Source organism: Ovis canadensis, chromosome 3 (genome assembly GCF_042477335.2).
Source record: "Ovis canadensis isolate MfBH-ARS-UI-01 breed Bighorn chromosome 3, ARS-UI_OviCan_v2, whole genome shotgun sequence".
Taxonomy (NCBI): Eukaryota; Metazoa; Chordata; class Mammalia; order Artiodactyla; family Bovidae; genus Ovis; species Ovis canadensis.
In genome coordinates this window covers 897,606-924,795 of record NC_091247.1, presented here as the reverse complement: position 1 = coordinate 924,795, position 27,190 = coordinate 897,606, and the positions used below count along the sequence as shown (strand labels likewise).

The 27,190-nt window shown below is 68.5% G+C and overlaps 2 protein-coding genes and 1 long non-coding RNA gene across 8 annotated transcripts; 1 reads left to right on the top strand and 2 right to left on the bottom strand.

Moving 5' to 3' along the window:
- Positions 1-46: 46 nt before the first annotated feature.
- ABCA2 (ATP binding cassette subfamily A member 2) lies at positions 47-19,843 on the bottom strand. 6 transcript variants are annotated; one of them, XM_069579731.1, is made up of 48 exons: positions 19,740-19,843; positions 16,210-16,303; positions 15,155-15,266; positions 14,868-15,031; positions 14,506-14,633; positions 14,288-14,374; positions 13,794-14,012; positions 13,108-13,475; positions 12,743-12,902; positions 11,808-11,936; positions 11,551-11,718; positions 11,387-11,483; positions 11,033-11,206; positions 10,816-10,918; positions 10,622-10,736; positions 10,297-10,487; positions 10,044-10,194; positions 9,765-9,969; positions 9,484-9,648; positions 9,215-9,395; positions 8,930-9,142; positions 8,654-8,850; positions 8,391-8,573; positions 8,052-8,236; positions 7,179-7,299; positions 6,700-6,936; positions 6,414-6,620; positions 6,090-6,192; positions 5,696-5,991; positions 5,413-5,626; positions 5,217-5,322; positions 5,008-5,119; positions 4,875-4,935; positions 4,620-4,794; positions 4,369-4,484; positions 4,137-4,284; positions 3,913-4,036; positions 3,666-3,798; positions 3,433-3,550; positions 3,018-3,196; positions 2,781-2,922; positions 2,569-2,703; positions 2,163-2,266; positions 1,990-2,082; positions 1,692-1,794; positions 1,484-1,561; positions 1,204-1,410; positions 47-802 (listed from the first exon to the last, which is right to left on the bottom strand). In XM_069579731.1, the coding sequence occupies exons 1-48, from the start codon at positions 19,803-19,805 to the stop codon at positions 749-751; spliced, it is 7,221 nt and encodes a 2,406-aa protein (XP_069435832.1). In that variant the 5' UTR covers positions 19,806-19,843; the 3' UTR covers positions 47-748. The 6 variants fall into 6 exon arrangements, with proteins under 6 accessions (XP_069435832.1, XP_069435833.1, XP_069435828.1 ...); XM_069579732.1 differs by having other exon boundaries at positions 47-784; XM_069579727.1 differs by having other exon boundaries at positions 1,484-1,621; positions 19,740-19,842.
- On the top strand, positions 8,670-10,624 carry LOC138435298 (uncharacterized). The gene is made up of 3 exons (XR_011255026.1): positions 8,670-8,867; positions 9,049-9,153; positions 9,755-10,624. It is a non-coding gene; the product is annotated as an uncharacterized lncRNA (long non-coding RNA).
- Positions 19,844-21,702: 1,859 nt separating the features above from the next.
- FUT7 (fucosyltransferase 7) lies at positions 21,703-24,348 on the bottom strand. The gene is made up of 2 exons (XM_069579726.1): positions 23,330-24,348; positions 21,703-23,237 (listed from the first exon to the last, which is right to left on the bottom strand). Exons 1-2 carry the CDS (start codon positions 23,340-23,342, stop codon positions 22,222-22,224), a joined length of 1,029 nt encoding a protein of 342 aa, XP_069435827.1. The 5' UTR covers positions 23,343-24,348; the 3' UTR covers positions 21,703-22,221.
- Between the last annotated feature and the right edge of the window lie 2,842 nt (positions 24,349-27,190).

Below are 27,190 nucleotides of genomic sequence, written 5' to 3'. Positions count from 1 at the left end.
TCCAGTGGGTCCCCTTCACCCCACACCCCACCCCATACACAAGGGCTTGCGTGGACTTTTCTGTTTATTTAAAACAAACATCTGTGCGCTATGTACGGGTCTGGCTCCCAGGGGGGAGGGCAGGGGGCCAAGCTGGGGGAGGCCAATGCCAGCAGGAGGGGTGGGGAGGGTGGCAGCCCCTCACCTGGCCGGTGGGGCCAGCGTCTCCGTTCCTGCTTCCCGGCCCGCCACCCCTGGCAGCCTCCCTGCGGGAAGCCAGGGTGAGGGAGCCTTATCCTAAAGCAAAATAAATAGGCGCCTTGGGTGGGACCGAACCCAGCCCTCACCTCAGCCCAAGGCCGGCAGCAGCCACCATCCAAACTGGGTGTAAGAGCTCAGCTCATGGGGAGGCCAGGTCCCGCCAGGAGAGTTCGGGCGGTCCTGGCAGCCCGGGGCACCCCTCGGCCCTGGGAGTGGTGGGCAGAGCTAGGCAAGGGCAGAGGCCAGGGGCCAGCCAGACCGCAAGGCTTTAAGGCAGAGCAGGGTGAGGGTGTACGCAGCCCGGGGCTGGGCCAGCCTTTGGCACAACGAGGGGAGGGCGGTGCGGCGGCCGAGGGGGCAGGGCTGGAGGAGGATGAAGCCCTTGGTCCTGGACCACCCATTCCAGGGCCTGGCAGGTGGGCATGGGGAAGGGGGGGGGGCACACGTGGGACCTCAGCCACCACCTGACTTCTGTTCCCACTGCGTAACCTCGACCCAGCTCCGGCGGTCAGCAGAGAGTGTCCGTGTTGAAGGAGAGCTGGGCCTGGTGGACAGCAACAGGCTGGCTGGGCTGTGTGAGTCCGCCCCCGGCCCAGGCCGGCCCTCTCGCTGGCCCTCCTGCCTCTGTCCGCCCCGAGCTCCCTCTCGGTGCGTGCAGGGCTCCCGGGTGGTCTGCCCCTGCCAGGCCGGTGGCTGTGGCTGCTGTTCCCAGGCTCTGCTCCGCCCACCTCGGTTCTGCCTGGCTCCAAAACGCCCTCCATTTCCAAGGTGCTAGGAGGTCGCCGTGGTCTGTCTCCCCTGACTGCGCCCCGGCCTCCAAGATCCACACTACTCCCGAGTATCAGGTGAGTCCTTCTGCCCTCGCGCCGGCTCAGAACAGTGGGGCCCAAGGCCCCGCCCCGCCCCCCTCCCGAGCCCGGCCCCCTGGCCAGCCCGCGGCCCTGACCCGAGCCCCTGGCTCACCCGCTCCTCCTCGAAGCTGATGAGGCCCTCATCCTCCGTGTCCAGGTCCTCGGGCTCGTCGGCCACTAGCGCCCGCAGCTCAGTGGGGGGAGGCCGCGGCCGGAACAGGCTGAGCAGGCGGCCCAGCGGGGACTGCAGGCCCGAGGGCGGCTCCGTCTCCTGCTGCTCCAGGTTGTCGCTCTGCTTCTTGGCGAAGTTCACGAACACCTGATGGGCGGGGGCAGGGGCGTGGGCGGGGGGCAGGCCCGGGGGGAGGGCGGCCCCGGCCCGGGGCACTCACGTTGTCCAGGGTGGTCTGGCTGACCGAGTAGTCCTCGACGCCCAGCACGCCCACCACCTGCTCCATTTTGCTGAACACCTGCGCCAGCGAGATGTGCGCGGACTTGAGCTGGTACTGCACCTTCGTGTGGTGCCGCTCCTGGGGGGCGCAGAGGTCAGAGGCTGCTCCGGCGGTGCCCGCTTCCCCCCGCCTCCCAGGCCTTGCCCACCTTGAGGATGGCCTCCGGGAAGTTCCTGTTGAAGAACCGCACCACGTCCTTCACGTTCTGGCTGCTCTTGGTCCTCACCGTGATCATGTAACCATCCCCAAACCTGCAGGACAGGCTCGTGGCCACACCCAGCCAGCAGAGGGGCCCAGTCTCGGCCTGTCCCCGTGGACACCCCGCCCCCTGTGACCGTGGCCGCCCCCGTGGGACCCCGCCCCTTGTGCCCCTCCCCACCCAGGCCCCGCCCCCTCCCTCGCCCCCCGTGCCCCTCCCCCCCAGGCCCTCCGCTGCCGGGGCTTACCGGTTCTTCAGATGCTGGATGCTGCCCAGACAGCGCAGACGTCCGTTCACCATGATGGCCAGGCGCGTGCACAGCGCCTCACACTCCTCCATGCTGCGGGCGAGACCCACAGGCTGGCACAGAGTGGAAGGGCTTGTGGGGGGGGCGTGGGGCAGGTGGGGGCAGGGGCAGACCTGTGTGAAGTCAGCACCACCGAGCGCCCCGTCTTGATGAGGTCCAAGATGAGGTTCCAGAGGAAGCGCCGAGCCTTGGGGTCCATGCCTGTGGTAGGCTCGTCCTGGGGGTAGTGCCAGGCTCAGCTGCTATACCCCATCTACCCCGGCTGGCCCCAGCAGCTGCTTCCCACCAGGCTCACCAAGAACACAAAGATGGGGTACTGACCCTCATCCCCCCCTTACGGTCAGTCACCAGGAATATGAAGGTTGGGGTACCTGATCCCCACCCCCACCCCATCCCCCATCCTCCCCCATCACCCATCTTCCCCATCCCATCCCCATCCTCCCCAACCCACCTCATCCTCCATCCCCCCCCCATCCTCCCCCTCCCCTATCCTCCCCCCAGTGCCACCCCTGGGCTCACCAGAAAGATGAAGGCTGGGTACCCGATGAGGGCTATGGCTGTTGACAGCTTCCGTTTGTTCCCTCCACTGTAGGTGCCAGCAGGCTTGTCGGCATATTTGGTCAGCTCCAGCTTCTCCAGGGCCCACTTCACCACCTGGGAGTGACGGGAACATCAGGGGGCCCCCCTCCACACCACCACGCCGGCCGCCTCCCCCGCCGGGCGACCCTCACCCGCGCCTCGTCCTTCCAGGGAATGCCCCGGAGCCTTGTGTACAGCTGCAGGTGCTCGCGGGCCGTGAGCTCATCGAACAGGGCGTCGAATTGCGGGCAGTAGCCCAGGCTCTGCTGCACCTGGAGGAGCTCCTTGAGCACGCTGGGGACACAGCGCCATCAGCACCGGGGCCGCCGCTGCCGCCGCCGCCGCCGCCGCCGGCCTGCCCGCCCAGGCGCCCGCCCACCTGCCCGCACCTGTGCCCGTTGACGAAGGCCTCGCCCCCCGTCGTGCTCTCGTCCCCTGTCAGCATCTTGAAGGTGCTCGTCTTCCCCGCGCCGTTGACGCCCAGGAGGCCGAAGCACTCGCCAGGACGCACGCCCAGGCACAGGCGGTCCACGGCCAGGATGCGACCAATCTTCCGCGATTTGTACACCTGCCCGAGGTGAGAGGGCAGCCGCTTAGCAGACCCTGTGAGCTCCCACTGGGCCCCCGCCGCCCCCCGCCCTCCTGCCCCAGGCCCCGCCCCCAGCCTACCCAGGCCCCGCCCCCAAACGCCCCCGCCTGCCCAGCCAGGCCCCCTCCCCGCCTACCCTGGGCCCCTACCCTGGGCCCCGCCCCGGCCCCGCCCCCACGCCCGCCCGGCCCCGCCCCCAGCCGCCCAGGGCCTACCTTGGTCAGGTTCTCGATTTTGACCATGTCGTTGTCTGCATCTCCCCTGAGCACCCGCTGCCGCTCGCTGGCCACGTCCACGTCGTCCTCCACGGGCTTCGTGGACACGGGCATGCGCCTGGGGGGCGGGGTGGGGTTAGCGCGTGGCTGACCCCGCCTGGTGCCCGAGCGCCGGGGCCACGCCAGAGGGCAGCGCCCAGCCCCGCCCCCCCCCGCAGGGCCGTGGCACTCACTGCGGCTGCCGCAGAAAGTTGTACTGACACATGATGGTCAGGAGGAAGCCCACAAAGCCCTCGACGGTCATGGCCACCAGGCCCCTGGTGACGATGTCCCACTCAAAGGGAGACTTCATCTTGTCAACCTGGCCTGTGGGGCAGCTGGCTCAGGGCCGGGGCCTCGGGAGCACCGGCTCACCCCGAGGCCTGGAGCCCGCCTAGGCCCCCCGACCCAGGGGCCGCACCATCAGCCCCGCAGCCTCACCGATCTTGGCGTAGTACTCGTTGAGGTACTCGTTGTAGGCCATCTCCATCAGCCCGTGGCCCAGGTTGTAGTTGGGGAAGATGAGGAAGCAGCTCTTCAGGTAACTGTTGACAACCTTCAGGTCCTGGAGGGGCCGGGGGGGGGGGGGGAGGAGGTGTCACGGCACCTCAGGTGTCCAGCCTCAGCCCTGTCCTGCCATCCCCCACCCCGCCACCCCGGCCCACCTTGTCATGCTCAAAGAGCTGCAGCAGGAAGGTGGCCACAGTGGCAGTGATGCCGATGAAGAGGTTGATGACAATGAGAAACACATAGGCCGAGCTGGGGACCTCGAACCAGAAGGAGGCCGGGTACATGATGGGTGTGATGGACCACCTGCGGGCGGCAGCCAGGCGGCGTCACTGAGCCGCCGCCCCCTGCACCCCGCCCCGCCCCGCACCCCCACCATCGCCACCTTACCCGTAGAGCAGGAACAGGGAGAGCACGGCCGGGAAGTTGGTGGGTGAAGTGTAGGCCGGCAGGTCGAACACGAACAGGATGAGGACGCAGCAGGTGGCCGGGACCAGGTAGTTGAGCTATCGGAGCAGGAGGGGCAGGTGAGGGGCCAGAGGTGGAGCGGCCTGGGGACAGGGGCAAGGGTCCCGAGGGCAGGACCGGGGGCCCAGCGAGGGGCGGGGGCACGGGGGAGGGCCGGGGGTCTGGGGGCACACCATGTCCCACACGTAGTTGGCCAGCCAGTAGATGACGGGGTTGCAGCCGCTGACGAACTGCAGGTGCTTGGCCTTGGTGGACTTCTCGGCCACCAGAAAGACCACGAAGCTGGCCGGCACGAAAGACATGGCCACGATGATGAAGATGGCGATGACTACGTCGGTGCCCTGCAGCCTGGGGGCGAGGAGGCCCTCAGCCCTGCCCGGCACGCGGTCCCACGGCGGCGCCCCGCCCCCACCCCCGCCAGCACCTACAGGTAATCCAGAGAGAGGCTGGCACTCGTCTTGTTCATCGGGTGATTGGTGACGGTGATGCCTGCAGCACAGGGGCAGCCTCAGGACCTGCTCTGCCCCTGCAGGCCCACCCTGCCCTGCCCCGCTCACCCACCATAGGCCGCAGGGTTGCCCTTGCTCTTGGGCAGGTTGGCACGCAGGATGGCGTTGTTGAGGCTGTTGAGGTAGGTGGGCATGCTGTGGTAGCCCTTGTTGTTGTAGAACACCTGCGGGGGAACACAGAGAGACCCCCAGAGCCTGTCGTCCCTGCAGACCTTGGGCGAGGGCGGGACGCGGCCGGGCCCAGGGCTGAGCGGGGCTCACCTGGGCAGCCCTGCGTACTGCAATCCTCCGCACCATAGCCGGGGCCCGGGCCCCAAACGAGGCTGGGATGGACTTCTGGACGTTGCCAAAGGTGATGGCCCCGTACCTGGGTGGCAAGCCGACCACCCGTGAGGCCGGGCGGGCAATGGGGGTCCGCTCCCCATCCATGGCCGGCGCACCCCTCCCCTCTGCTCACCGGTGCAGCCGGAAGCGGTCAGAGGTGAAGAGCAGGTACTCGGAGACGTTGTGGCCCGTGATGTCAGTCAGAATGTCACCCGTGACCACCCGCATCTGGGGTGGGTGCCCACCCACACCGCCCGGGCAGGAGAAGCCAGTGCCCTGCCCAGAACAGGTACAGCGGACGGGCTCCCGCACCAGGTGTGGAAGGGAGGGCGCCGAGGTCCAGTTCTCTGCAGGCAGAGCGCACAGTCAGCCTGGCCCCCACTTTCCCGAGCCCCAGGAGGCCCCACTAGCCATACCTGACCCGGAGGTGGGCAGCAGGTCCTCGTCCAGGGTCACAGGGGAGTCGGACGGGGCGGGCGAGGGTGGGGGCGGCACGAAGTTGGACAGCGGCAGCCCCTGGGTGAAGGACTCCAAGCACATGCTGTCGAAGAACCGTGCGGCCAGCAGGCGCGACTCACCACTGCTCAGGTTCAGCGTGGGCCCCAGCGAGCCGTTGGCCGGAGACTTGAGCACACAGGTGGCTCCCACACCCGATGGCAGCCTGAAGGTGCCCACCAGCTGCTGGGGCCCGGCATCGGGGGACAGTCGCAAGCTGGGAAAGCAAAGAGCAAGTCCAGGTGGGGGTCAGGTCAGCCCCCCCAGCCCTTGCACTAGCCCCCGCCCCCAACGGCGGCCCCGCTGCCGGCTCACCGGTATTCCCGGCGTTCCTCGTTGGCATAGGGGATGAAGTTGCCACGGGGCTGCGTGTAGTTGTGGTACTGGGAGGGGGACAGGACCAGCGGGGGCAGGTCGCCTGGTGGGAAACACAGAGAAGCCTGAGCAAGTTCCTACAGCCTGCCAGCCCCTCACGGCCCAGGTCCCCTCTTCCTAGTACCCACAGGGGTCCAAAGCTTGGAGTCTGCACCCCAAAGGAACCCCAGAGTGTGCCCACCAGCCTCAGCTACCATGCCCAGGGCACCCACCACATGGCTCCCAAGCAGGTGGATGTCCGGGTGCCTGGCCAGGCAGCCTTACCGATCTCTGGGACAGAGAGCGCCACAGTCATAGCCACGCAGACGAAGAAGGCGGGGAGCAGGATCTGAGAGGACAGTGCCTTGGAGTTGCGCCGGGCACAGTGGAAGCGCTTCACCAGGAGCCCGTGGAACTGGCGCACCTTCAGCCACCAGCCCTCCAGCTTGCGGCTGCCCTGGCCGACCCGCGTGAGGGTCTCCGCCTCTGCCTCTGCACAGGAGGCAGGAGCTGAGCATGGGCCCCGCTCCACCCTCCAGGGACCCTCCTAGCTGTATCCCACAGCCCCCACCTTGCAAGCTGACATTGTCAGGGTCCTGCAAGTTGTCACAGAGAGGGCGGTAGTCGCTGTAGACATCGGTGTATCCGGCCCCCTCGTCACCACGGGCAGAGCCCACCGAGGATGCAGACTGCAGCGACGCCTGTGACTGGGCCAGCTCCGCGCACCGTGCCAGGTTGCTGGCAGGACCTTCCCCGGATACTGGGTCCGCAGCCCCTGGTAACACATCTTTCCTGGACTCTTTCACATCTGCAGAGGGGCCAGGGGAGACGCGTGGGGGCTCAGGGCAGCCTTCACCTGCAGGCCTCCACACTCACCCACCCACCTCAGGCACCAGCCCCAGCCTGACCCTGGGGCCTCCTGGCTCCCTGTTCCCACCTAAAACCCTTGGCCCCCAGAGACAGGGTAAGAGTGACAACCCTAGGCTCACGCTCAGAGCTGGCAGAACCAGGGGATGGGGGCAGAGCTGATCAGCACCTGTGGAGTCTCACCTGCCTCACTGTTCTCCAGCGACTGGTCCTCCTCCGACACCTTAAGGAACACTTCCTCCAGTGTCGTGTCCATCAGCCCAAAGCTGCTCAGGTGCAGTGCGTCCAGACTGTGCTCCAGGTGCTGTGGAAGAGCTGCGTGAGGCCCACCTCACAGGGGGTGGCTGCAGGGCAGGCGGTGCCCACCTCTTGAACAGCCCCGCCTCCTCTACTGGCCCCGCCCCAGTTCTGCCCCAGTCCCAGAGCCCAGTCCTGCCTCCTCCACCAGACCCGCCCCCTCCGCTGGCCCCGCCCCCAAGCCCAGTCCTGCATCTTCCACCAGGCCCGCCGCCTTCACTGGCCCCGCCCCCAAGCCCAGTCCTGCATCTTCCACCAGGCCCGCCCCCTTCACTGGCCCCGCCCCAGAGCCCAGTCCTGCCGCCTCCACCAGACCTTCCTCCTCTACTGGCCCCGCCCCCAAGCCCAGTCCTGCCTCCTCCACCAGGCCCGCCCCCTTCACTGGCCCCGCCCCCAAGCCCAGTCCTGCCTCCTCCACCAGGCCCGCCCCCTCCGCTGGCCCCGCCCCCAAGCCCAGTCCTGCATCCTCCACCAGGCCCGCCCCCTTCACTGGCCCCGCCCCAGAGCCCAGTCCTGCCTCCTCTACCAGACCTTCCTCCTCTACTGGCCCCGCCCCACCCCCGCCCCCTCCAGTGGCTCCGCCCATCCAGCGGCCCTGCCCCCGAGCCCAGTCCTGCTTCCTCCACCAGTCCCGCCCCCTGCTGGCCCCACCCCTGAGCCCAGGCCCGCCTTTTCTGCTGAACACACCTCCTCCGCCTCCCCTACTTCTTACAGACCTCAACCCCACCTCCTCCATCAGCCCAGCCCAGACTCACACACCTGAAAGAGGCGCTCAAAGGCCCCCTTCTTGGCTGCCTCGCTGGGCAGGATGTAGGAGAGCTCGGTGCTGGTGTCGGAGACCAGCAGGCAGGAGGCCACATGTTTGCGGATGAACTGGGAAACCTGGGACTCGGAACAGCTGCTCAGCTGGGCCGGACCTGGGGGGCTGGCTGTCAGCCCTGGCTCTGGGAGGGTAGGGAGGGCTTCATTCAGGGGCTGGGGGAGAGGGTGGGCCAGGCCCAGTTAGCATCCTGGGCCCACTGGGCAACGATGAGAGCCCAGCCCCTCAACCTCACTGGTCTTGAGGAGGAGTCTGGGGCAGGTGGCTTCCGCACAGACCTTGGGGGCCCCCTGGCTCGGCAGGCCGCTTGACCAACGTGAGGCGGTAGCCGTCCCCGTAGGCGCCCTTGAGGAAGAGAGGCGAGCCGCAGCACTTGAGCTTCCCGTGGGAGATGATGGCAATGCGGTCCCCAAGCAGGTCAGCCTCGTCCATGTGGTGGGTGGACAGGAGGATCGTGCGGCCTGGGGGAGACGGGGATCAGAGGGGCGGCCAGGTGGGGCCGGGCAGGGGGCTGCTCTCCCCACCCTCAGTGGCCGCTCACCCGGCTTGTACTTCAGGATCAGGTCCCAGATGGCGCGGCGCGCATAGGGGTCCACGCCAGCCGTGGGCTCGTCTAGAATGATGGCCCGGGAGCCGCCCACGAAGGCGATGGCCACCGAGAGCTTGCGCTTCATGCCGCCGGACAGCGTCTGCACCAGTGAGTGCCGTTTGTTGGAGAGCTCCAGGTCCTCGATCATCCTGAGGGCAGATGGGAGGTGAGCCGCGGGGGTGGGGTGCTGCTGCCTGCAGCCTCGGGTCCCGCCCAGGCCCCACCCACTTGTCCATCTCCTTGCGGATCTCCTCCTGGGCCATGCTCTTGAGCCTCGAGTAGAACCAGAGGTGCTCCTCCACCGTGAGCCGGTCGAAGAGCACATTGTGCTGGGGACACATGCCCAGGTTCTTGCGGATCTCGTCCATCTCTGTGCGGATGTCGTGCCCGTAGATGGTGGCCGAGCCCGACGTAGGTGGGAACAGGCCGGTGAGGATAGACCTGGTAGACAGGTAAGGTCACGGCCCCACCTCCTGAAGGGAGCTCTCCCTGCCACCCACCCCCGACACGCACATGGTGGTGGTCTTGCCAGCCCCGTTGTGGCCCAGGAAGGACACGACCTGGTTCTCATAGAGGTTGAGGCTCAGCTTGTTCAAAGCCAGCTTCTTGTCGTTCTTATAGACTTTGGTGAGCTTGTCCACGCAGACCACCAGCGGCAGGTGGGTGGGTTCCTCCTCCATGCCCCGTGTCTCCTCTGCATCGGGGCCAAAGTCAGCACCAAGGATGTCCTCAGCCCCTCAAAGTCAGCAACTGCCCCAGTCCCCACCCTGGTGTCCACTCACCCGAGCGCCGGCTCTCCATGGCGCAGGCTTGATCCTCCTCCATGACGCTGAGGCGGGGGGCGCGAGCCCACGGCCAGTTCCACTCCCATGCCTCCGTCCGCCCGCTGCCCAGCCAGTAGGATTTCTGCAGTGGGAAGTACCAGGGCCGGGGCAGCCCGTACATGCCTATGGGGAGAGGGGAGGCTGACCCAGGGCCTGGGGTCACCGACCCCCCCAGGCCATGGGTCCCCCCAGAGACAGCCCCCTTCTCCTGTTCTCCTCCCCTCCGAAGGGCTCGGTACCTGGGTGCACAGCCTCAATGTACCACGTGAGCACCCCATAGACGACCGCGTCTACCATCAGCATGGTGACAGCCAAGAGCAGGTTGAAGTCATCCCCTTCCACGGGGGACTGGCTGAACGTGTGCCACTGAATGCCCACGCCCGCCACCTCGTACAGGGCGAAGTACTTGGAGCCCAGACCGAAGGCTGTCGTGGACATCAGGGACTGAGGGGACACCAGTGTCAGTGCGGGGAGGGAGGCCGACACCCCCAGGCCTGGGCCACCCGCACGGCCCTCACCGCGATGCACTTCTCGAAGGCGGTGATCTTGTCGTGGGCCACCTCCTCACGGATAGCCACGTACATGTAGGGCACGTAGCTCAGGAAGTAGATGATGCCGCCGCAGGCCGAGGCCAGCTTGGCCTTGGAGTACAGCACGGACACCAAGAAGCTGGGGGCAGGCAGAGCCACGGGCCGTCAACCACACCCGAGTCCTGGGTCCTTACTCGAGGCAAGCCCGCCCTCCAGCCCGCTGCTGCCACACAGCACTCACCAGAACATGATGGTGGCCACCGCGTAGACGGCCAGGAAGAGCCAGATGATGAGCACATGGCTGTGGGCAAGGACCTGGCCATACTTGAGTATGGCGGTCAGCGCTGTCACCGAGATGGAGAGCTGCACGCAGCCCGTGATGAACCAGGCCACCCAGTGCACCGCATTGTTCAGGCCCATGGTCTTCATCACCTGTGGGGCGGCAGGGCACTCCTCTCCACCTCTCACCTGTCTCCATCGCCCCCTCCTCCGCCTCCACCCCTCCCCTCTGCCCCTCCTCCCTCCCCTCTTCCCCCTCCTCCCTCCCCTCTTCCCCCTCCTCCCACCTCCTTCAGCCGGTGCTCCTTCTCGGCCACGATGTGCTGAATGGTCATGGCCACAGAGTAGACCCAGGAGATCACCATGCAGAGAGGCATCATGTGCTCGATGACAAACAGAAAGCTGGGGGGAGGGAGGGGCGTGAGGCGGAGGCCGGCGGACCGGGGGCCCAGCGCTCGCCCAGCGCTCCATCTGCACTCACTCGTCCCGCGTGTAGCAGGGGTAGGGAAACATCTGCACGTAGTTGCCGGGCTCCACCACGTCGTGGCCCACGAAGGTGTCGATGATGGCGCGCTCCATCATGTCTGCGGGTGGGAGGAGCAACAGGATGGCGGTCAGCGGAGGCCGCGCCCCGCCCCCCGCACCCCCCCCCCGCACCCCCCCCCCCCCCCCCCCGCAGCCCCAAGGTCGGCCCTCACCCTGGATCCAAACGAAGCCATATAGAAAGTAGAAGCGGCCGCCGGTGTTGGGCCCCGGCCGCCAGTAGGCCCGGCGGATCTCGTTGGTTTTCTCCGTGAAGCTTGAATTCTGGCGGATCTTGTAGTGCACGTGGGGCGGCAAGGAACCGTCCTTGCGGGTCTGGAAGATCACACCTGGGACAGGAGGAGGGGCGGGGCAGAGGAAGGGGAGATGAGGGGCGGGGCCGAGGAAGGGAGAGGGGGGCGGAGCCGAGGGCTGGGGGCGGGGCCGGTGACCGACCATAAAGGGGTGGGTCTAGGGCAGGGGAGAGGCGGGGGACCCGCGCTGGGGACCTGCCCAGGGGGCTGGCTCACTAGCGAATACGGTGACATTATCCTGGTAGGCCTGGTTAAGGGTGTAGTTGACAATGCTCTCCTCATCTGGAAAACCCTTGAAGATGTCCACACTCACCTAGGAGAGGAGTGTCCTGAGAGGTGGCCGGGGCACCCGCAGGGCCGCGTGGAGCCTACCCACCCACCTTGGACATGAACTGGATCCAGCCGCAGGCCGCATTGTCGATGGTGTCCAGCTGCTGCAAGAGGACCGAGCCGTTGGGCAGTGAGAAGTTGTCCTGGCGCAGGGCAGGTGGCAGCTCCTCGGGCGACAGGCTCAGGGCCTCCGGGTGCTGCCGCAGCTCGGCCACGTACTGGGGGAGGGGGAGACCGGTTCAGAGGGCGGCCTGGGCTAGCCAAGGTGGGCCCCTGCCACACCCAGCCCAGCCCCGCCCCCCAGCACCTGCTGCAGCCAGCGCAGGTGTTGCTGCAGCCTTCCCTGCTCCAGGTAGCTGCGGATCTCCGCTGAGATGTTGAGCCACACCTGGGCGTAGTGAGTCACGTTGCCAACAAGGGCGAAGGTCTCATTGGCCTGCAGAGCGTGAGGGCAGAGCATGGCGCTCATGGAAGGACCCCAGCCAGCAAGGGGGGTTCTCCTTACCTCGCTCCCTGGCTGGAGGCCACCCACTGGCCAGCCCCACCAACCACCAATCTAGGTCTGGCCAGATGGCCCCTGGAAGCTCCAAGGCCTTCCCTCCCAGGCCTCTGCTCAGCGCCTCCCCTGAGACCCCCTCTGCCCGGCTCCCAGGAAAGCACAGCCTCCCCACTCCCTGCCCCTTTGTGGGACCCCTCCACATATGTCCCAAGTGGCCCTGACACTTGGCCCTCATCTCCCCCCATGCTCATCCTAGGGACCCCCTCCACAGCCCCTCCCCTTCCTGGGCCATCTCCAGCCCCGGTTTCTACTTCTTCCAGACTGCAACCTGGGAGGGCCACGGACACGTGCTCTCAGCTGGTCCCAAACCACGTAGCTGCCCTGCCCAAATCTCACCCGGGCAATGCTCTGGAGGGTTTCTGCCTGCAGCCCCCCCTCTGTCCTCACCAGTGCTGCCCAGCCCTGGCTGTGCTCAGCCAGCCAGGACGCTTTGCCACACCAGCCAGGCAGGGCATCCTCAAGGCAGCCTTCAAAGTGCCCCTGCACCTAGGACTTGCTCCCAGGTCCCCTCACCCAGAGAGCCAAGCCCCGGAGTTCTCAAGAGCCAGGGCTGCACCCCTCTTGTGCCAATTCTACCAACCGCCACCCCCCCCCACCACCACTGGCGTCCCCAGCCTGCAGAACCCTCTGCCCAGCTCCCTCAGTTCCTGCCCCAGAGGACACGGGCAGCCTGAAGCACACACCTTGAGGATGACACGGTCTGCCTCAGAGCCCGCGGGCGCGTACAGGATCTTGGGGTTGCTGGTCATGAGGTGCACGAGGAGGCCCAGGTTCCGCTGCTCCTTGCTCGTGAAGCCCAGGGAGCTCATGTTGCCCCTTCGCAGCGCCTCGGGCTCGATGGTGCTGGGGCAAGCAGGTGAGACTCGACGTGGGACGGGGCATCGGCAGGGAGGGGTGGGCGTGGGGCTTCCAAGCGGGTGCAGGCATCAAACGATTGGCATGGAGTAGGGGTCCATGGACCGGGACCAGGGAGGGGGCATCAGAGCCAGACCTGGGGGCAGGCCCAGCAACCCCCAGCCTCCTCACCCTGCCCCTGCCACCCACCTACCGGTTGTTGCCACACAGGATGGGCTGCAGGCCGGCCCAGAGCTGCACGAAAGCGGAGCACTGGCCCTGCAGCGCGTCCGAGGGGGCCGGGGCTGCAGCGGACGGGGCCCCCTCCTCAGCCGTGCTGTTGGAGCTGGGGCCCGCCCCAGCCCCGGTGCTGTTGGCCACCCCACCAGGGCCGCTGGCTGCGGGCCCAGGAGCCCGGCCTGCGCAGGCGCCCTGAGGCAGCAGCAGGGCAAGGGCTGAGAGGACATCCACGTCCCGCAGGACCTTCTGGGCGTCCAGCAGGTCCTCCAGGAGCGCCTGCAGCCGCGGTGGGGGTGGTAGCTGCTGTGGGGCAGCAGAGCCACTAGGGGCGTCCAGGCCCAGCTGAGGGGAAACGGGGTGAGTAGGCAGACGCAGGCCCAGGGTCTGGGGGCTGCTCTGCACGGGAGGCTGAGGTCAGCGTGGAACGGGGAGGACACCCGCAGGAGACACAGGAGGCAAGCAGGGGAGCAGCCTGGGGGTCAAGGAGCGCCGACCAGGGGCGGGGAGACAGACTGGATCGAAGGCCCAGGCAGGGGACCCAAGGACAGCCAAGCAGAGCCCCGGGCCCAGGCGCTCCCGGCGACGCCGAGGAGTCCTGGCACACCCCCACCCCCCCGCCCAGGTGCCAGATCTGCAGGCCGCCTGGCAGGCAGGCCTCACCTGCTGGGCAATCTTGGCTGCATCCAGTTGGTTCCGGAGCTCAGCAGCCAGCCCCGAGAAACGGTGAGCACGTGCCGCAGCCTGCCCTCTGCAGACCGCATCCCGGTATCCCTGCAGCGCTGTCTGCTGACCCCGGGGTACAGTGAGGACCCGGCCCAGCTCCCTGGAGCCTGGCATGCACGTGAGCTGCTCCAGGAGGGCAGGAGCCAGCAGCAGCTCCTGGGGACAGGGTGCAGAGGAATGGCTGAAAGGAGCCTCAGCCAAGAGGATACCAAAGGCCTGGCCCACAGGGCCCAGGGCCTTACCCTGCCCCACCCAGCGGGCCGGGTCCGAGATCACCCAGGTCCTGCAACAGCAAGTGGGGGCAGAGGGAGGGAGAGGGACGCATTCCCACCCTGCCTCCCTGGGACAACCACCAACTCCTGGGGACCCCCTCACCCTCAATGGGAGCCCTCTCTTCACCCACCCAGAAGCAGGCAGCGTGTGCCCCTCACCTCCATCTGGAACAGGGGCTGCTGATTCCTGGGCGGCCCTGAACCCCCGTCCAAGCCAGGCGAAGGGCCAAAAAGCAGGCGATAGACCTGAGCGTGACGGGGTCATGGATCAGCTGCTGGGGCTCCAGCCCTGCACCCCCATGGGAGCCAGCGGAGGACCAGGGCAGGGGGCTCCCAGGAGCAGACACAGGCGCCCCACTGAGGCTCCCGGCCCTCACCTCGGGCAGGTCCACCTGGGCAGCCAGCAGAGCCCGGGCCGCGCTATCGGGCAGTGACAGGTTCTGTGTCAGGAAGCGCCACAGCTCCCGAGGGTCCCTGGCCACCGAGTCCAGAGAGAAGGAGGACACTGGACAGGCAGAAAGACAGGGCTGAAGGCCGGCCAGAGAGCCCCAAAGGGCCTCGGAGCTGAGCTCCCAGCAGCTCCCACTGTGGCTGGCCACAGTGACGGGCAGCAGGCTCCTGGCGAGCGCCGGGCAGGGGTGTGGGCGTGGAGCCCGCGGCAGGAAGCGCCCGAGCCCGGCTTCAAACCCCGCTGACCGCTGACCGCGGGCTCGGGCACCGCTCCGCCCCCCGGGCACACCTGCAGGTCGGGCTGCGCGGCTGTCCCAGGGGTCCGGGCTGGCGCTGAGGGCCTCCAGGTGCTGGCGCAGCGCCTCCAGCTCCGAGCCCAGGCTGGGCCTCGCCGGGTCAAACAGGTTGCCCTCCTCCACCACGCGGTTGAGGCGCTCCAGCAGCTGTGTGACCCTGAAGCACCACTGGCCGTCACCAGCAGGCCGCCAGGCCCGGGGCGGGGCAGCCGGGGGCGGGGCAGCCGGGCGGGGCGGGGCCCAGGCCCGGGGGCGGGGCCGCCGGGGGCGGGGCACTCACGTGGAGTTGGCATACTGAAGGAAGCCGAACTCGTCCCGCTGGCCGTCGGGGCACAGCGACTGCATGACCGGCAGGATGCCGGCGGAGGTGAGGGGCGCCGCCGTGTAGAAAGCTGAGGGGCAGGCGAGAGGGCCCAGGGCCGGGGAGGGGCGCGGTCGGTGGGGAGGGGAAGAGACAGAGGCCGAGAAGAGAGATTTAGAGAGAGTCAGGAAGAAAAGCAGCTGCAGGCAGCAGACGGGAAACAGACGGCTGAGTGTTCTAGTGCAGATGACCCCGGCAGGTCAGAGGTCAAAGGGCATCTCACCATCCCTTCCCCACAACTGCCAGAGCGCCCCTCTTCCCTCCACCAGCCAAGGCCAGCGCGCTGACTGCTTCCCTAAGAACAGGAGGCAGCACTGCCCCCAGGGATCAGGAGCACAGGGGGCCCCTACTGGGCAGTGACCTCTGACCTCTCTGGCCAGCTGGTTAGTAGAGTGAACGCAGGAGCCCACTAGGTCTGAGTGGACAGCGGCCAGGTGCTGCAGCCCTGCACAGCAGGGCCAGGCGACCCCACCCTGGATGACACCGGGGAGCCTGACTGGGGAGCCACTGAGGTCCAGGGGCTCCAGCCTTGACCTCCCACCACCCCACCCCCACCCCACCAAGCCTGCTGTTCCTGACAGCAGGCAGGGGCCCTGCAGGACCCAGCTGGCCAGGAGACGCCGTTAGTGCAAGCGAGGGGCGGGGGAGGGCGCAAGCTTCACCAGGAGGCCCCGCAGGGCTCCCGAGGACGTCCGGGCCAGCTGGGGGGGCGACCGCGCACTTACAGACTGCGTGCAGGCCCGGGAGGAGGACAGAGACCATGCAGGGCGGGGAGGAGGGGCAGAACAGAACAGAGGAGACAGTGAGGCCCAGCGCCGCGGGCACCCCAGCCCGGCCAGGCGCGGGGCATGGGACCGCGCCGGGGGACAGGCACCCCTGTGCCGGGAGCAGCTGTGTGCACGCCGACGAGTGTGCGAGACGCCGTGAGGGCCGCCTGCCCGCCCCTCCCGGCCGGGCCCCCAGGAGCCCCTCACCTTCCTTCACAGAGATGGTGGGCTTCTTCTGCCGAAGCCCCAGCAGGATGAAAAACAGGACGAGCGGGATGAAGATCTCGAAGGCCAAGACCCACTGGAAAGGGCGGGCGGAGTGAGGCCACCTGCCCAGCGCTGGACAGGACACACCCAAACCCTCCTCTCCCTCACAGACACCCACCCCTCCCAGGGCCAGCCCAGCCCCACCAAACCCTGCATGGCCCGCCATGGGCCACAGGTCCACCCAGGCCTCCCGAGCCCACGGAAATCGCAGCCCCTCCCTTCCGGAGCCTCTTTGAGGGAAGAGGGTCAGCGTTCTCTGGCTCAAGCGAGCCGGGTCCCCACACCCAGTCCAGGTGCGCCTCGCTGGAGGCTGGCAGGGGCGAATCAGGCAGCGGGCGGTCCACGCTGACCCACGCACCGCCCAGCTCCTTGCCTGCCTGCAGGGCTGCCTGGGCAAGGTCTCAGAGGATCCAGCAGTGTCTGCTCTGGGCTGTGACTCCCACCGTCCCCGGAGTCAGCCCTCCTCCCTGCAGCTGTAGTGCCATCAATCTCCACCCCCACCCCCCCGCCCCCGCAAAGGCCTAAGAAGATGAGGCCTGGGTCGGTGGAGGGCCTGGCTGTAGCCCTGGGCCCTGAGCCTCCGGGAAGACCTGGTCAGGGGTCTGACAGCCCCCCTCGACCCTGAGACGCAGGTGCCTCCTGCCCTGGCCCACCCCACCCCCCAGGTGGCTCGGGTGGGCGCGGCCCTGCCTGCCTGGGGCCTCTGATCAGGGTTCCCAGCGCAACTCGGCTGCAGGCTGAGCACCGAGGTGAGCCCTGCTGGGACCTGCCTGGAGCGGTAAAGAAGTGCCCGGGGTCCAGACTTTCCTCCATTCCCGCCTGCACCCCTCCTGGCTCAGGGAGGGCACCATGGAAGGGGGAGGCGGACCTTGGGCTGGCTGCTCTTTGGGGGCCCCTGGCCCACCCGAGGGCACGTCCTGACCCCTACCCCTACTAAGCTTCTGCAGAGGCACCAAGGTGCCTTCAGCCTCACCCCCATCCCAAACTGACTTCAGAGTGCTGACCCAGCGGCGCTCTCTCTGGCCCAGGGCCCAAGCCCTGGTCCCCCAGGGCGGGGCCAGATGCTGCTGTGTTTACTGGGCTGACAATAGGGCTCTGTGGTGTGGAACACCCTGCCATGTGTCTGCGCCCCACGCCCGCCCCAGCCCGTGCCAGCCTCCACCCCCGCCCTGAGCCAGCAGCCAGCCCGGGGCCAGCCCGGGAGGCATGTGGACCAGGACAGGTGCCTGCCGTGTGCACACCGAGTGGCTGGGGTCACGGCCGCTGAGCCGGCCCCACCCACCCCCGCCCTGCCTCCGGGCACCTCCGCGAGTAACTGCAGCAACAGGCCCGCTGCCTCCTCATTGCTATAGCAACGGCCGCACAGGAGCTGCTGGGAGGAGGGAGGCCTGCTTGGCGGGCGGGTGGCCAGAGGGGCATCTGGTTACGGCAGGCAGTGCAGGGTCAGCCCCACCTGGGTGCCCCACCCAGCGGCCGTGTGTCCCCTCCAGGCCCCTCCCGCTGAGTCCAGAAGAGAACAGGTGAGGCCTGAGGACCGAGGCGCTGCCCCCGACTCCAGGGACCTGGTCCTCCCACCAGGAGCAGCCAGAAGCCCCAGGACAGACCGGTATCCAGACCAAGGTCCACACCGACAGATGGAGAAACCGAGGCGCAAAGCTTGGGAAGATGGAGTAAGCCGGGCACAGAGATCCTTGGTTCCGACCCCCCAGACCAGGCTTCCCCCAGGGCACATATGCACCCTCGGTGAGGCGTGCAGCACGCAGGCAGACCCTCTGCTGGCCAAGTCCAGGGAGCCGACTGTGACGCCCAAGACCCTCCCAGAAAAGTGGAGGAGTGTGCCCGCCACCTAGCCTGCCCCAGCCCCTGGCGTGAGCCCAGCGAGGCCTCAGCCACCCTGGAGGAATTCCTGCTGTGCTGTGGCCACAGCCGAGGACCTCCACAAGCTCAGCCATGCCTGGGGGCACCATGGGGCAGGGCAAGGAAGGCTCTGGGGAGGCCCAACCTGACATGCGGGGGCTACTCCCGGGTGTAGGTCAGTGGGCAGCTGCCCCCTGCTTGCCAGGTGCCCACTTCCCTGAGCCTTGGGGTCCCCAGGAGATGCTGGGGCCCTCACGGGAGCCTCTGCTCCCAGCTCCCATCCTCCCTGCCAGGAACTCGAGGGCTGACACTGACGCATGCCCACGTCCAGTCTCAATCCCTCCCCAGGGCCCCGCCCTGCTGGCCCCGGTGACCCAAACCCTGCAGCGGAGGAGGCAGCACCAGAGGCTGCAGGTCTGACCCACGAGCCCAGCGCCAGCCAGCCCCGGGCGCCACGGGCAGCGAGCGAACACAAGCCTGGCTCCCTGCCAGGGCCAGGTGCCCAGGGGAATCCTGCCAGGCCAGGGTGATGACGGCTACCCTGCCCATCTGCAGGTCTGGGTTTCCCACGGTGCACTTTGAAACCCCTCTCAGGGAGGGGCCCAGGCAGGAGCAGGTCGGCTCAAGGGGCCCTGGGGCCAGGTGGGACAGGAGCCCCCAAACTCCAGAGGGGCGAGAGGATGCCTCCACCTCAGGTTCCATCTCCAGACCCCAACCTGCCCTGAGCCCCATCCTGGAAAATCCCGTGTCCTGTCAAGAACCCGAGCTGCCCAGGCCTCGCTGCGATGTGGCTGGTGCCAGCTGGGCAGGCCAGCAGATGCCCCTTCCCTTCCCAAGGCTGGAGCAGTGGCAGTGATGACACCCATACCGCCCCAGCCCCTCTCCTCACTGGCGCTTCAGCCCCTGACAGCTGCTGTGCCCTGCACCCTCAAGCACAGGGCAGAGAGCTGGGGAGCACGGTAGTCACAGGACCCAGTCCCGGGGCGGAGGGGTGGGGGGAGGCCGGGTTGGGGGAGCAGAGAGTGGAGCGCTTCAGGGAGGAGGGCCCCAAAGGACAAAAGGGTGCAGCAGGGCCTGGGTGGCCGAGGCAGGCACAGCGAGGACGCGGCGCGAGCCCGTGAGCGAGGGCCGGTGGATGTGCGCGAGGAGAGGCGCCTGTCCAAGGACAGAGGGCTGCGCCCGGAGGAGGGATAGGGTCCCTGCAGGGGCGCCAGGGCTGGGCCCAGAGACCGCAGCGCCTCTGAGCCGGACCCAGACCTCCAGCCGGTCCTCTGCCGGGGGAAGCAGGGCCTCCCGCTCCCCCAGGGGCCCGGGCCACCTTCCAGCCCTGAGGCTGGCCCGGGAGAGCGCGCTGCGGAGGGCGCCCGCCCCGTGACTCAGCCGAGCTCCACGAATGTCAGCGGACGCGGGCGGCGGGCCGGGTACAGCCGAGCCCCCTCTCCGGAGGCCGGGGCGAGGGCAGGCGTGGAAGGGGCGACCACCCGCCGCCCCGCCCGCCTGGGGTCCGCGCGCGCCCGGCCGGGCCGCCGCACGTGCGCGCGGGGAGCGCGCCGCCGGCCCCGGTGCGCGCAGCCTCCGGCTCCCGCCGGCCCGCGGCGCGGGGGGTCGCTCACCGGGCTCCGGCGCTTCAGCGTCACGTTCTTCCAGAGCAGCAGCTGCAGCTGGTGCAGGAAGCCCATGGCGGGGCCGCGCTCCGCCGCCTCCGCGCCGCGGCCCGCTCCTCTGCGCGCCCCGCCGCCTGCTCCTCTGCGCGCCCCGCCGCCCGCCGCCCGCCGCGCCCCGCCGCCCGCTCCTCTGCGCGCCCAGCCGCCCGCCGCGCCGCTCGGCATCGCCCGCGCGGGGCGGGGTCTCGAGCCTCCGGGACCGGCTCGGCGCTGGCTCCGCCCCGGCGGCCGCGGCTCGCGCCGCCCCCCGCCCGCACCGCCCCCGCTTAAAGGGGCCTGCGGGTGCCCTCCGCACGCCGCCCGACCCGGGTTGCCTGCCCGCCGGCGTTTGGGCGGTTCCCGGAGCTCTGACCCGCCGCGAGAGGCTTTCTGGCTGCCCGCCTCCCGCTAGGCGTTGAGGTGGTGCGTACAAGGGCCAGACGTGCGCCGAGACCCCGACTCAGTCCCAGGGCGCTCTTCTCCCAGGGGCGCCGAGCCGAGGCGCAGCGCCCCGGCCCCCTGGAACAGTCCTCCCTTAGAGGCGCTCCGAGGTCGACCCTGGCCCTGGCCCGTGGCCCCCGGGGGATGCTGGGGGCTGCTCGCCCCCCACCAGGTCCCCACCTCTGGCTGCCTGACGATGGCAGGAATTTCATCTGAACCTGAGAGCCAGATCCCAGCGCGTGGGGCGCTCGGGGGCTGGAGGGGGACAGTCACCCATACCTGGGGAGGGGGCGCGCAGCCTCGGATGCGGGTCCTATCTGTGCAGGGCGGGCATGTCTCTAAAGGCTCAAAAAGCTGGCTTTCCTGCCAGACTGGGGGCAGCCCCACCTGCACCTTGGGGGGCGAGAAGGGCAGCAGGGCGGCTGTCCTTCCCCTGTAAGAGTTCCCCGCGCTCCTTGTGAGTGAGCCGCTCGGTGACCACGTGGCAGGGCGGCCCTGGCTGTGCTCCGTGGGGGCTGCAGCTCCCTGGGCTCAGCCAGGGGGAGAAGGGACCCAGAGAACCGCTCTGTGCAGGCGAGGCAGGCTGGTGTCTGGGGAGGCTGAGGCTGCGCCCTCTGTGAGGGGCTGCTTTCTCTCCTTGTGGGTGCAGGTGACTGTGGCCTCTGTATGGGGTCTCTGGGGCCAGTGCACCCACAGGCTTGGGGCAGCGCCTGGCGGGGGCTGAGCCTGGTGGAGAGGCCCATTCCCAGGGAGGCCAGCGGAGGGCAGGCCCGCCCCTGCTGCAAGAAGCCTCCTGCCTTGCACTTCTCTGGGCTCCTCCTAACCTCAGTTTCCCAATTGGTGAATGGGAGGGGCAAAGCAAGTGGTATTGAGTCTGCGCTACACAGAGAAGGCTCTAACCTGAGCGCCAGGCAGGAGAGGGTGGGGATCCATCCCCCTCTCCTGCCCCCCTCCTCCCCTCCCTCCACCCGCAGCCTGAGAACACTTCCTTCTCTGTCAGAGCGTGGGGCTAGGTCAGGACAGGAAGCCACTGCCCAGGGGGAGGGCAGCGGCTTCCTGCATCCACCTGCCTCCCACCCACCTGGGGCCCCGGCAGCGCCACCCAGAGGCTCAGCGCCAGCCCCCACCCCCCCTCCCCTGCACACCAGGGCCCCCTGGTGCAGCAGGGACCTGGTGCTCCCCCATGCCCACGCTGCCCCCAGTGACAGGGTGCCCACATCTAACCGGGCCTCGTCCCACCCTGGATGCCCGCAGCCTGAGAATGAAGTCCCAGGGCGCCTTGCACACGTCCCCCAGCCGCATTTCTGAGCTGGGCCTCTGCTCCCCGCCCCTGGGCCTTTCGGGCTGGGGGCCGTCAGGGCGGGCTCTCTGCTGCAGAGCCTTTCCGTGCGGCGATGGAGGCCGGGAGGACGAGCCTGGGGGGCAGGGGGCAGGATCCGGCCAGGACAGGAGGCCCGGGTGGTGGGGGCGCGGGGGAGGCAGAGCCCACGCGTCCTCTGCTCGTGTCTTTATTGGTCGGTGTCCCCTCCCCAGGGCACAGCAGGCTGGGTGGCACGCCGGGCTCCAGACTGCACATCCGGGACAAAGAGACCCCAGCTCTGGGTCAGGGGCCCGGCTTTTGCCCCCACAGACCTCAGGGGGCATGTCTGCACCCCCAAGGGCCCTGCCTCCAGCCTCTCTCAGCCCCCGCTCCTCTCAGATATGATCGAGGTGGGGACGGAGGGCCTGTGTGGCCGTCCACCTGACGGACCTCAGCACCCCGTACTCCCTCCCTCCCTCCCTGCTCTCGCCTCTGCCTCCACAGAGTGGTTCCAATGTCCAGCAGCCTCCTCCAGGCAGGCTGCCCAGACGAGCCCTGCTTCCCAGTCCCCCACCCCAGCCTCCACGTCTGCCCGGCCGTTGCCTATGGGGGTCGGGTCGGATGCCAGTGGTTTGATTTCAACACCCAGCCCTCTACCCACGTGTTCAGCTCCCCAGCCACCCTCCCCTTCCCCCCCTCCACGGGCAGAGCTCAGGCCTGGAACCAGCCCTCAAGGTCCTGGTAGACCTGGCCACGGGGCAGCTGGGGGAACCGGGCACAGATGGCACAGAAGCGCTCTCGCCAGTCGCTGAACAGCCGCACGCGGAACCGGTCTCGCCACGCAAAGTAGCGCCGATAGCAGCTCTCGTTCATGCCGGTGAGGAAGGCGGCCAGCTCGCGGGCCGAGCCAAAGTCGTCTACATGCACGAAGGCGTCGGGCGGGGCGACGGCCTCGTAGGCGGCCCTCGGGGGGCCCAAGGCCACGGGCACAGCGCCGGCCAGCAGCGCGTTGCGCCAGAACTTCTCGGTGATGTAGTCCCGGTGCTCGGAGTTCTCGAAGGCCAGGTAGAAGCGGTAGCTGGCCACGGCGCGCAGCAGGCAACCAGCACACAGGGGCTGCCCAGCCGCGCGGCCGAACACGTCCACCCGCAGGTGCGGCGCCAGCTGCCGGTACAGCTGCACACGCCGCTGCCGCTTCTGGAAGTTGCTGACCACCCACGCGGCCATCCCACGCTTGGCCGGCAGAGGAGGTGCAGGCCCCTCGCGGGGCTCCAGGCGGCCGTAGGGCACGAAGATGTCCGAGTCACGCCGGTAGCTCAGCACCCAGTTGAAGACCCCTCGGAGGCGGCCGAGGCCGCGGGTGTGGCTGGGCGACTCCATGGAGGCCCACACCCAGGGCTGGCCCCGAGGCCGCTCAGCCAGGGGCAGGCGGGCCCGCTGGGCCTGCAGCTCTCGGTGGTGGAAGACCACGGCGTCGGCGCTGGCCAGCAGGCTGCGGTTGGCGGTCAGGCGGCAGCGGGCCACCCCGTACCTGGCGCAGGTGTCCCCAGGCAGCTCTGGGGGATGGCTGGCAAATGGCCAGTGCCAGACGAGGATGGTGATCGTAGGCTGTGGGGCCGGGGCTCCCCCGGGGGCCGCCCCGAGCCGCCACCAGAGCCAGACAGCAGAGAGAAGGGCCGCCACGGACAGGCCCCCCAGAGCCCGGAGGCTCGGAGTGGGGCTGAGCCCTGCAGGGGACACGGGAAGAGAGGCTGTGTCCTCCAGCTCATCACGGGCCCCGGGCTCCCAGCCCAGGCCTCCCCCAAGGCCAGAGACTCACCAGCATTCTGCATTCACGGCTCCTCAAATCACAGCCGCCACTCCGTGGGAACGCCCTGAAACCACAGCTGCTCCCCCGCGCTGGGCGCTGCCTGGAAACCCTCTCCTTTCGTCTGCTCCGGAGGAAGGCCACCAGAGTATCTTCCCACTCCCGTCCCGCCCCCAGTGACCTTTGACACCACCAGCATCCAAACACCGCCTCCCCCGAGAGGCCCCTGCCTGCTGTGGGGGGTGACGGCTCCCGGAAGGGCACCCAGCCAGGGTCCAGGACCGTGTCCCCAACTCCTGCCGGCCTCTGGAAAGGCCTGGAGATGACCCGCCAGCTGGCCCAGGAGGAGAGGGCCTGCCTGGCCTCAGAGACAGGGAGGCCATCACGAGTAGAGGTGGCCCCCACCCGGAAAGGGCAACCCTGACATCGAGGACTCAGTGGCCGCCCACTGCCCTGCCAGGGGTGCCACGGAGAGCAGGCGTGCCTCCCCGGGGCCGCCGAGCGCGGGCCGCCGCCTCCCCCGGCGCTGTGTCATCACCCACTTCCCCCGCTCCCCCCTCTCGGCTCCGCGGTGGGCCCCTAGACCCTCTGGCTACAGACACGTTGCTCTCAGCTCCACCCGGGAGGCTGAGGTTCCTCCGGCGCGTTGCTTCTAACCAGGCCTCTTCACGCCGCCCAGCCTTGCTGCCTTGAGGACACTTTTGTCCTGGAACCTGGATTCCCTGGGAGGGGCTCTGTCACAGAGTTCACACAGGGCCCCAGCGCACGCCCTCAGTGGACAGCACCAGGCTGGGCCTGGCTCCGGTGGGCTGTGGGGCTGCCACGCCTTCCTTCCACACCAAGGGCATCGGTCTGTAGGAGCCCCAGCCTGGGTGGCTTTGGGTCTGGCCAGGCCGGGAAGAGACGCAGGAACCTGGGCTGGGACGCTGCCCTTGGGGGCTCCGGGTTTCTTCCTTCAGGCCCCACAGCCCAGGGCGGGGGAGTACGGAGGGGGTTTTCCAGGCTGGAAAGGGAAGGAGTCGCTGTGTCCCTGACGTGGGCACCTGTTCCAGGAAAAGGAAGGCCGAAGTCCAGAGGCCCTCTCCCCACCCGCCGTCCGCCAGTCCTGGGGCCCAGGCGTGGAGGTCCAGTTCCTTCCCCTTTTGCCCTGGCTCCAGCCCGCTCTGCTCTCGGTCACCAGCTTCCTTCGCCCCAGCCGGATGTGGCCAGCAAGGCCCAGCCCTGGTGCTAGCGTCCTGAGGGCCTCAGGTTGGCCTGGTTCTTGGAGGCTGCAGGTTGGGTGCTGTGGAAGGAACTCCAGCCTGGAACCTTCACCAGGCCTGCCACTCGTGATGTCCTGGGGGCCGCCCATCCCCCTGTCCTCTCTTGGGCTCCTGGGACTACCGGCCTGTCCCCGCTCTCGTCTCCCCGCGAGGACCAGACTGTGTCCAGGACGGGAACTGAGGAGCCGTCAGCACACCCATGGGGGAGTCAGAGGCTGGTCTGGGAGAAGGGGGCACTCTGGCCCCTCTGAGGCTCCTCACCCCCAGCAAAGGCTCTGAACGGTGGTGGCGAGGCTCTTGTGCAACACTGGGGCTGGGGGGCGTGGGGAGAGGGCCGTGGGAACTGTCAGAAACCATCTGGAGGCCCGCGGGGTGGATGTGGCATCGGGCTGGCCAGAGCAGAGGGTGGCCGGCACCCCCGAGGACCCCACCCCCTCCGCCTGTGGCAGGCGCCCTGAGGGCAGCAGGGGAGGGCAGGAAGGAGCCGACACCCCCACAGAGGGCTGGTGACCTGGCTCCTGGCTGCCTGGGCCTCTGCCCTTCCTGTTTGCACTGCCAGGTGGTGGGGGCTCTGCCAGAGGCCCCAGCCACACCCGCAGCCCGCTCCCTTCCTGGGTGGACTCGCAGGAGCCGCCCCCACCCTCGCCTGGGATGCTCCCCGGGGCCTCCTGCATGCCTACCCGCTCGGGGGGCAGCTGGGGCCCCACTTGTGAGAACCTGCTTGCTGGGAAATGGGGCTCAGGATTTGGCCCAGAAATGGGTCAGAATGAGAGATTCTGAGAGGAAAAAATAAAGAGCCGGGTGAGCCTGAGTCAAAGAGAAAGCGGGGCCTCCTGCCAGCTCGGTGCCAGGCCCCAGAGTCAACGGGGTGCAGGCAGGCACTCACCACCGGCTCAGCCGCCCATGAGCACCGTGGACCTGGAACATGCGGTCAACCCCGCAGCCCAGCCGCATGTGGCGCTGCTCCAGGGCCAGCCTACCGGGGGGACCTGCCTGGAGGGCCCCTAACTGGTCTCCAGGGCCCAAGGGAAGAGGCTCCCCCTTCCAGAGGCCTTTTCAGTGAAACCAGGGTTGGCCGCTAGTCAGGGAAGAGGGATCAGGGGCTGGGACCGGGCCCCTCAGCCCACTCACTGGGCTCTTGGCCCCACGGAGCCCAGTGCCCACTCCCGCCACTGGCCCTGGCGAGCTCAAGCAGAGCAGCCAAACTCCTGCAATCACTGCTCGAACCAAGCCCTCGACAGCCTGGAGGTGGGCGGGTCTGGAGCCCCTATCCTGCACACACACCTCTGCCGCTCCAGCGGCACCCGGGGCTGAGCCGGGGAAGGCTGTGGTGCGCAGAGCCCTGGAGGGGCCCCGGCAGGTCCTGGAGCTCCCCCTGGATGGGATGTGGCCGGGAAGGGCAGGAGGGCTGGAGGGGCTGGTGGCCTCGGGTGGTCCGCAGTGAGGCTGAAGGCAGCCGCCTGCTGTGACTGCTGCCCCCGCAGCTGCACCCGACCTGGGGCCCCCTTGGCCAACTGCCAGCCTCTGTGCACCCCTCTTCCCCAAAGGGCTCCCAAAAGCCCTGGCCTCACACTCTCCCTGGAGAAACGCTGCGCAGGCTCCCCCTGCTGCCCTCATCCCCTCCTGCAGGAGCCCGCCGCCGAGCTCCGCCACCAGGGGGCGCTCCGAGCCCGTGGCCCCTCTTGGCTGGGCTGAGCCAGCCCTGGGAGTAGACAGGTGTGCTCGGGCCCTTGGGCTGCAGCTGGGTGTTTCCTCAGCCCCGCCTAGACACTGCTGTCTGGAGGGAGTCGGTGTTCCAGCGGGGCATGTGGGTGGCCACCCTCTGCCCAGGTCAGAGCAGCACGAGGCTGCAGGGGCTGCAGGAATCCAAGGACTGAGCCCAGGGCTCCAGGGCAACCTTCAGTCCTGGGTCTGCAGGGTTCAGCCGGTGACTGGCCTTTACCCCTAAGGGAGGCCTTAATCTCTCTGCCCCCCAGTTTTCTTTGTGGCTGTTCCCCCTCATGACACAGACTAAGTAGCAGAGGACAGGGGTCCTCCATGCCTTGCCCACATGCCACCCTGCGCTCATTGCCAGCTCCCTGTCCCCACCCCCTTCCATCTCCCACACCAGCGCACCGGAGGGACACCGTGGCTCCCGCTGGGGGCCCGCCCAAGGCCATAGCCGGCCATAGCCCCAGAGACACACTGCTTTAGGAGAGCCACTAGGTCTAAGAAGGGCCAACCCGGCTTCCACTGCCCAGCCCCACCTGAGGGACCAGACTGCCCCAAGCAGGCCGTGCCCACCCCCTGCAGGGCTGCCGCACCAGGAGCCAGAGGTCCAGCAACCTTGGGACCCCGCCCTGAGGACTCACTAAGGGGCTTCTGAACCCCACCCACCCTTCCTCCCCAGCCTGAACCCCATCCTGTCTGCACTAGGCCCCCACTGCTCCCTGGACCCCAGAAGCCCCTCCTCCCAGCTCAGTCTGCTCGTCACTTCTGAGCACAAACCTTGGACCCCACTCTGGGGCTTCAGCTGAAGGTCACCTTCCCCTCCACTGACTTTCCTGCTTCTCGGCAGGGGGCTGGGGTCGACTGAGAGGCACCTCCTAACATTCAGGGACCCCACCACCTC